At 38.6% G+C, this 8,582-nt stretch overlaps 1 protein-coding gene across 1 annotated transcript; it reads left to right on the forward strand.

The window, feature by feature from the left end:
- Window positions 1–5,348: 5,348 nt before the first annotated feature.
- LOC122547551 (bromodomain-containing protein 3-like) lies at window positions 5,349–7,867 on the forward strand. Its single transcript, XM_043686168.1, has 2 exons — window positions 5,349–5,651; window positions 7,276–7,867. The coding sequence occupies exons 1-2, from the start codon at window positions 5,529–5,531 to the stop codon at window positions 7,459–7,461; spliced, it is 309 nt and encodes a 102-aa protein (XP_043542103.1). The 5' UTR covers window positions 5,349–5,528; the 3' UTR covers window positions 7,462–7,867.
- The last annotated feature ends 715 nt before the right edge of the window (window positions 7,868–8,582 follow it).

Below are 8,582 nucleotides of genomic sequence, written 5' to 3' on the forward strand. Positions count from 1 at the left end.
TCTGAGGGAGGGAGGGTGGTGGGGGAGAATCTTCAGAACATTGCAGTATAATCTTGTCACCAGAAAATTTGTTTTCTTTATGCTTCCCCCCAATGAGTTGTGGTAAATTGAAGTATTTCATTGTATTTACTTTAATGTTCCATCTCTAGTGAAGTAAGTTTTCATCTACGTCAAGGCCATGATTCATAAATGATGGATCAGTTTCATAATTGAATTACTTGTGTTTTATGTCAGAACTTTGAGACCATTAAGTGGTTTAAGAATGTGCTGAATGTCCAGACATTTAGCTTTGTGGGCATGCAAGAAGAAAATTTAAGTTTGAAATTACTATCCTTGAGCCACTGATCGTTGATGTTTTATTTGTGCTCATCATTACTTTGCAACAGGAGAGGTTTTGTAGAACTTTTTGTTTTTAAAATTTTAGTCACAGGTCAAGATTTCTGATACTTTGATCCATGTCAGTCCTGTTCTTCTTCACCCCTTGTAAAATGTCATTATTTATGCTCATTTGGCATTGCATAAACTTTCAGTTTACTTAAGTTGCATCATGATTAAAATAAGTGTTCTAGGAGACTTGTATCAAGTAGTTTCCTACAGTATCTGCTCATACTGTCTCCACCTGGAATTTGACCAAAGCTTATAAACTACTTCAACCCAAACAAAGATTAACGAAAATAATAAATCTGGATGGAGCACCTGACATCAACCCTAGGCACCAAAAACAATCTCAAACCTCCTTAATCCTGCAAAGTCATCTTTGCCAACATTGGAGATTTGTGCCAAAGTTTGGAGACCTGGCCCACAGACCAGTTAACACAGTGGTAAGAATACAAAATGTACTGCAAGTGGGGAATTTCAATGTCCGTGATCAAGAGTTGCTTGGTAGCTCCATTACTGACCAAGCTAGCAGAGTCCTGAAGGACAGGGCCACTGGACTGGGTTTACAGTATGTGGTGAAGGAACCAACAAGGGAGAAATTTACTTGATCACATCCTCATCAATCTACCTGTCATAAATGCATTTACTGTGCCATGATCAGTAGTAGAGACCACTGTAGTCCTTCAGACACAAAATCCCATTAACCACATCAAAGATGCCCTTAGACTACATTCCTGAAGAAGGGCTCATGCTCAAAACGTCAATTCTCTTGCTCCTTGGATGCTGCCTGACCTGCGCTTTTCAAGCAACACTTTTTCAGCTCTGATCTCCAGCATCTGCAGTCCTCACTTTCTCCTTAGACTACAAATCTTGTTTGGGAAATAGAAACCAGAAAATGGAAATTTGGAATTCCCTTCACCATTCAAAGGGAAGTGGAACTGTGTGGTCACTTAATGGTTACTCAAGGACATATAACTTCGCTGGAAGCTAGATTTTGATACATATGCGATTCACTGGTACCAAATGTCTATGAAAGAAAACAGCTTAGCAACGGGGTTTGGATTGGTTTAAGTGACACTTTATCACAGACATGAGGAGCCGTATGGACTCGACCTAGAAAAAAACAAGTGAAATAGTGCAGATTTTTAATTGGGACAAAAAAAAATCTAAGAGTGCAAAGGGAAAGAAAACTTCTAACACTAGCCAAGACCAGCTGTTGAATTGACTGTGTGATGTCAACACCAAAAGCAGCAATGAAAATTGGGAAAAGCTTCCTCATTCCATTGACTTTGAATTTGATCCATGGCCTTTGTGACATTTTTGTCTGTTTTCTACCATAATACTCCTAAAATGTGTACTGCCTTATTCATTGGGTGTAAATTAATGTTTTGATTTAAAGGGGAAAAAGTTTAAGTTTGCATTTAGTAATCTGTTTTTCTCCTGTCAGAGAGTGCACTTGTTACAATATCTTTTGTTTTCCTTTTCCATTCTTTAAAACTGTTGAGAATTTCTTTCATCTCAGGTAATGGCCACAGTCGGGCATTAACCACCCCAGAGTTTAAAACACTCATTTCACATTTGCAATGACTGATAGAAAAGTGGGACTTCATTTCCAGCATACTATTCCAACTAGGGTTGTCACAAGATCTGCAAGACAGCCACCATGCTAAACGTGCAGACTGAATCACATCTGGCAATTTCAGACTAGGTGTCTATAAAGTGCTGAGAGTCATTAGAGCTGTATTCAACAACCATCAGTAATCGCTGGGCTCAGCACATTCTCCACTCCACCATTCCCATCAAGCCAGACATTCATTCCATGTTCATTGAAAAGTGTAAGAAGGCATGCCAGGAATAGCACCAGACATATTTAAAGTTCAGGTTTCAACCTGGTCAGCCTACAACACTGGTCTATTTCCATGTAATACAGTGGAAGCAGGGTTCAAAAGAATGGTTGTGGGGGATCTTAGCCCTATCCTTTGTAGTTCTGCCATATTGTGAATAATGGTGGACAAATAAATAGCTATCAGAAGGTAGAGGCTCCACAAAAATCCACGTCCTTGGTGAAAGTGGAGCCCAACACATCAGAGCAAAAGACAAGTCGGAAGTACTTGCATCATCTGTCGCCAAAAGTGCCAAGTTAGGATTCATCTCTCCCTCTTCCAGCGTCTCTCCAACATCATAGATGCCAGCCTTCTACCAATTAGATTCACTCCATGTGATATCAATAAGAGAATGAGGGCAGTGGACACTACTAAGGCTATAATTGGTCACTGATGTACCATTTGGATTCTGCTAGAGCCACTTGGCTTCTGATATCATGGCAATTTTGATGCAAACATGGACAAAAGAGCCAACTCCGAATGAGAGGTTAGTGACTGCCCTTGACATCAAAGCCACTTTCAACAAAATAATTTTAAAATTCCCAGCAAAATTAGTGTCAGTAGAATCTGAGAAAGCTTATCATTTGTTGGAGTGACAAATGACAAAAAAGGTAGTTATGATTGTTGGTTAATCATTTCAGCTCTTGGACATCACTGCTAGAGTTCCTCGAAGTATTGCCTTGGTCCTAACCATTTTCAAGTGTATCAAAAATAACCTTCCCTCCATCCATTAATGTCAGGAATGGTGAATGGTGCTGATCATTCTTCAGATACTGAAGCAGTCTGTGTACACATGTACCAAGATTTGGGCAACATTCGGGCTTGGGCTGATAAGTGGCAAATTAGTATTTGTACTATACAAGTGTCAAGTAATGATGACTGCCTCTGATAAGAGATTTTTTTAAAAATCATTCTTTGTTCAATGACATTATCAGTGCTGAAATTCCCACTGTCAACATAGAGAGGGTTATCATTAACCAGCCATATAGATACTGTGTGTACAAGAGTAAATCAAAGACTAGGAATCCTGCAGCAAGTAACTCTATTTCCTTGTCTCTCCACCATCTACAAGGTGCAAGTCAGGAGTGTGAATAAATCCTCCCCACTGGTGGATAGGTGTAACTTCATTTAAAGAAGTTTGACACCATCCAAGCAACCTACTTGATTGGCACCACATTCAACATTTTCAACCTTAATTCCCTTCACCAGTGCACAGTCAACAGTATATTCTATCTACAAGATGCACTGCAGTAACTAACCAAGACTGCTTGCACTTCCAAACCTGTGATATACCCCTAGAAGGATGAGGCAGCAGATACACAGGAACAGTACCACTTGCAAGTACCCCTCAAAGCCATAGACCATCTTGATGTGGAAGTATATCTCCAATTACTTGTCACTATACCAGAATCCTGGAGTTGCCGCTTTAGCAGCACTGAGCATGTCCCTACATCCTACAGCAGTAGTTCAACAAGGCAGCTTACTACCACTTTCTCCAGGCAGATCACAAGGGACAATAAATGATGATCTAATCAGCAATGCCCATGTCACAGGCAAAGGTTTTTAAAACTCCTTATTTGTTTATCTCTGTTTTGAACTAAATCTTATTGTTTAAGCCCTCACAATTTTTGGTAACATATTAAGCTGTATTAAATTAATCTTAGAAAGATTTGTCTGCTATTGCCACATAAAATCATCATTACTTCTTAAGACCAATCATTATATTCCTGATACTGATGAATATTAGAAGGAACGTGTTGGGGTCTGGTGATTCTGAAGGTGATTGACATCTTGGCTCCACAATTGCCAGCAATCTGCCACTTGATGCCAGAATCACTGTGTTGCGAAAGATCTGAGTGACACACTAAGCAGGAGAAAGGGTTGAACATTTTTCATTGCCATTTTCTGAGCTCTACCCTTCACTTCTCTTGGCAGAGCAAAATATCTAATTCAGAGATTCTGGGGCAAATTAATTCCATCCATATAAAATAATTACTGAGCCACGTTAGTTGAATGGATAATGAGTACATACCCATTGACCTTCTGAACAGTGAACTGGCCATTGTGTCATAACATATTACTAAGGCTGGAAATTAACTGAAGACCGGAATAATGTTGATACCGGTAATTGTGTAGCGCCCCCCCCACCTCCGCTATGGAAAAATGACTGAATAAACTTGCAATATAGTTGGTGTCAATACAGTCACCTATTGGATTCAGGATCCCCTTAAAACTGAGTAACTTGTTATTTTCTGAAAACTTCAGGTTTCTGAAGAAGGATTGATGGACCTGAAATGTTAACTCTGCTTTCTCTCCACAGGTGTGATCAGACCTGCTGAGATTTTCCAGCAATTTCTGTTCTTGTTCAGATATCAAGCATTCACAATGCTTTGTTTTTTAAACTTTTCATTTTGCTTCCTTTTTTTATTTAAAAATTCTTCTATTAAGACGTCCAGGCATAAACCTTCAGTTTACTTAAACTACATGTTGCTGACAGCTACAACAACTGGAGGCTAATTGTTTCGACAGGCAGTGGAAGAGCTTGTGGACAAACAAAGATGGGTTGGTGAGAAGAGACTTCTAGAAAACAGGCCAGTGACTCGAGTATCTTTTTGGACTACTGTCATATCCTGTAGCAAATGCCACAGACTGTCTTACCAGAGTCAGTTTCTTGAGCCACACGAGGCAATGTTCAACACAGTTAAGCATCAAGGTGCAAACGTTTAAGTTAAGACTGTAAAAGAAGGGACATCACAGGAACCTGGAAGTGCCAGTATAATGGAGTCACATTATAGCTTGATTTTGAAACGTAGTAATGAAAAACATCCAAGTGCTTAGCTTTGGCGTGATGAATATAACTCCATTATAGTGTTGACATGTTTGATGTGGTCTGCATAATAAAATTAAAACATTTTTCAATACAATCTGTTACTGCAATTATGTTTTTAGTTGTAAGCAACATGACAAAGCTTGTTCTCGACCTTGAGTCGCTCCAGCTAGTATTAATGATTTGCATTGTTACTAAAAATAAATTTAGGTCAACTAATGCAAAGCATCACACGAGTTGTGATTTATATTTGATTATTGTGGAGTCTGTTGTAGATCATTATTCTACTTAAAGCACGGTTGCAAATTTTAATGACTGTCAAATCCTTATTTTCATGGGACGAAATCCAGACAGGTATCCTGCTCTGAAATCATCAAGGGCTAAGTTTAATATACTTGATATTGTAATAATTCTGTTTCAATTTCTCTTGCAAGAGAAAAATGAGCAACCAAGAATACGGAAGTAGCCAGGAATTTGCTGCAGATGTGAGATTAATGTTTTTCAACTGCTACAAGTATAATCCTCCAGACCATGAAGTAGTAGTTATGGGTAGAAAACTTCAGGTAAGAGATTATGACCATTCATGAAAGATTAATATTGTTGTGACCAATCCCTGGGTGAGGTTAACCGATTTATTAAGGCTCCAGGTAGAATATGCCAAATTGTGCAATTCCCAAGCAAAAAAGGATGAACTGGCTCTCATCTTGATTCATTCATCCATTTCCTTAGGTGGTCACAAAAAGATTAATTTAGAAAAGGATCCATTCTTTTGTAAATGCCTTTTTCACAGATAATACTAGCTAAATAAACAAATTGCATGTTTTAATAGCTGCTGACTTAACCAGGCTTTTTTGAGTTAATAGAAGAGAGGTCATTAGTTATTAAATGCAAGAATCCATTCAGTACAGAGAGATCAAATGAAGTGAATCCAACAAATTTGCATAAAGATACGTAACTAAATCTCCTGAGTTATGTGTAGGGCAGGCATGTTGTTGTTAGCCCAGAGTTGACTTTGAGATGCTTGCCTTTGCAGGTCAGCTGATAGGCATTAGGCCTGTTTCCTTGTGGCTGAGGTTTCATTTGCATTCTGACTTTAAGCAAAGAGAAAGAGACTTTCTTCCTTTCTCTCGCCCAGATTGCTCTCTTTTTATCTCAGTATTTTCATTGTCTGAGAAAACTCTTGGGTGATGTAGTTTAAAAATAGTGTTACAACTAAATTCATTTTTATTGAAACTCATTTGACACCCATCAGGCATAACATTCTATGGTCTGTCTTGAGACTGGGATAGTCAATACAGGCCTTCCAGTCATTGAACTAAATTACTCTACTCTATTTACATTTTCAGTCATTTTTTGGCTGTATATCCACACTTTTAAAAAACAAACTGTAATAAAAAGTTGAATTTGTCGTTGAATCTGGGGTTATGAACCATGGTCATGACAAACATTTTTATAATCAATAGTTTAATGGTTTGCTGAACTACCTAGAAAAATGCTTTGCAAAATCTTATCTCCTGCATTGTGAAACCATTGCCTGCAGGATCATTCATGCCTGTAGGTGACACTGTTTGTAGGAGATTGACAGTTAGCAAATAAAACAATTTTGAGTCAGCATGCATCTTTAGATTCTGTAAATTGAATATTGCCATGGAGCAATCTTAATTTCGCAGGCAGTTTTGGATCCTCCATCTCCCACACCACCCAACAGTAATCTTAATGCTGGGTTTGGTTGAGTGGATGTAACACAAAGGGAGATCCACTGATTACAATAAAATTTCAATGTCAGTGTCAAGAGAAATGTTTTTGATTTTATAAATCCTGACATCTTCCTATACTTAATTCAAGCTAGTGCAACAACTTTATTAGGCACATCTGAGCTAAAAAAAAAAAATGAATTTTTCATTGATGTTTGGAATGGCATTTGAGGATTCTTAAATGATTTTATTACCCCAACACATTTATTTCTATGCACTAGTCTATTGAGTTGAAGGCAAGTAATTTAGTGCAGCAGCGTGAGAGGGAGGATTGGGAGCAAAATTTCATGCTATATTTTAATCCAAACTGTCACCTTTCCTCTTATGTAACATATATAATCATAAACTTTCAGAGAAAAACAATCCTTTGGAAGAAACCCTTTTTTTTTAAACTAATGTCTAGTTAATCTGTATCCACTTTTTTTTTAAACAGGATGTTTTTGAGATGCAATATGCACAAATATCTGAGCCTGTTAAAGCTCCACCATCGGCACAATCCACAACTCATTTCACTGAATCATCAAGTGAAGATAATGACAGTTACTCTGCTGAAAGTAGCTCCGACAGCTTAATGAAAGAACAGAAGGATCGCCTTGCTCAGCTTCAAGATCAGGTTTAAAAAGAATTTCTAAAAAGAAAAGAATCTTATTTTTTAAATACAATTTCACTTAAATTATTGTTATAGTGCCACTAATCTCTCACTTTGTCACTCCTGATCGCCAAGTGTACAGTAACTGAGAGTTCATGAGATTGTAAAACTATATGTTTGATTGTTGGTACTTCATTTTCTTGGGGCATGTTATTCCAAGATTGGTTCCTGATCATTCACATCTTGAGTTGAGAACATTTCTTTTTCTCTGTGGTTTCATTTACTTAGCTGTCGAGGCATGTTTTGACTTTTCTCCAAAAGCAGAGGTTGTCACTAGTGAGTTACTGTAGCATTCTCGGTTGAAGCCCCAGCCCCTGTGCTGCTAGGATTTGTATCTGTGACCATTAACGTTTGACTTTTCAAATCTATATCCACTCTCCAGCATTAGAAACATATGGATTCTATAAACTTCACCAGTTCCGTTTTGTATTTTTTGGTCAAGGTCAATCCATATATTTGGTTAACACTTTTTTTTTGGTCAGTTTCTTCATTGCAGCCTCTTGTTTATTTTGCCACTTCATTCAAAAGAACAAACTTTTATGATTGTACAAAAACACCTCTCACAATCTGCTTACTGGGAGAAATGGTGTGGATTGCCTTAAAAGGAACAACTTTCTTACCACAAAATAGGAAATGGCATTGCAAAGGGCAAAGAGAGGGGAATGATTCCTGAAATGTATTCTCAAGCTTTCTTGCCTGTGTTTCCTACTCCAGCGCTGAAAATGTGTTGCTGGAAAAGCGCAGCAGGTCAGGCAGCGTCCCGGGAACAGGAGAATCGACGTTTCGGGCATGAGCCCTTCTTCAGGAATGCATGACTGCAAATGTTTTGTTCGTTTACCTTCACTGCTTTCACCACCTCAGAGTTCATCCCTTGTGGTTGGTGCCTCCCTCCAAGGCCCCAAAGGAAACTTCTATATATCCGCCACAAATTCACCTGCACCTCCACACACATCATCTATTGCATCCTCTGCACCCGATGTGGCCTCCTCTATATTGGGGAGACAGGCCGCCTATTTGCGGACCGTTTCAGAGAACACCTCTGGGACACCCGGACCAACCAACCCAACCACCCTGTGGCTCAACACTTCAAC

The sequence above is a fragment of the Chiloscyllium plagiosum genome, unplaced genomic scaffold, assembly GCF_004010195.1.
Source record: "Chiloscyllium plagiosum isolate BGI_BamShark_2017 unplaced genomic scaffold, ASM401019v2 scaf_10273, whole genome shotgun sequence".
NCBI classification, from domain to species: Eukaryota; Metazoa; Chordata; class Chondrichthyes; order Orectolobiformes; family Hemiscylliidae; genus Chiloscyllium; species Chiloscyllium plagiosum.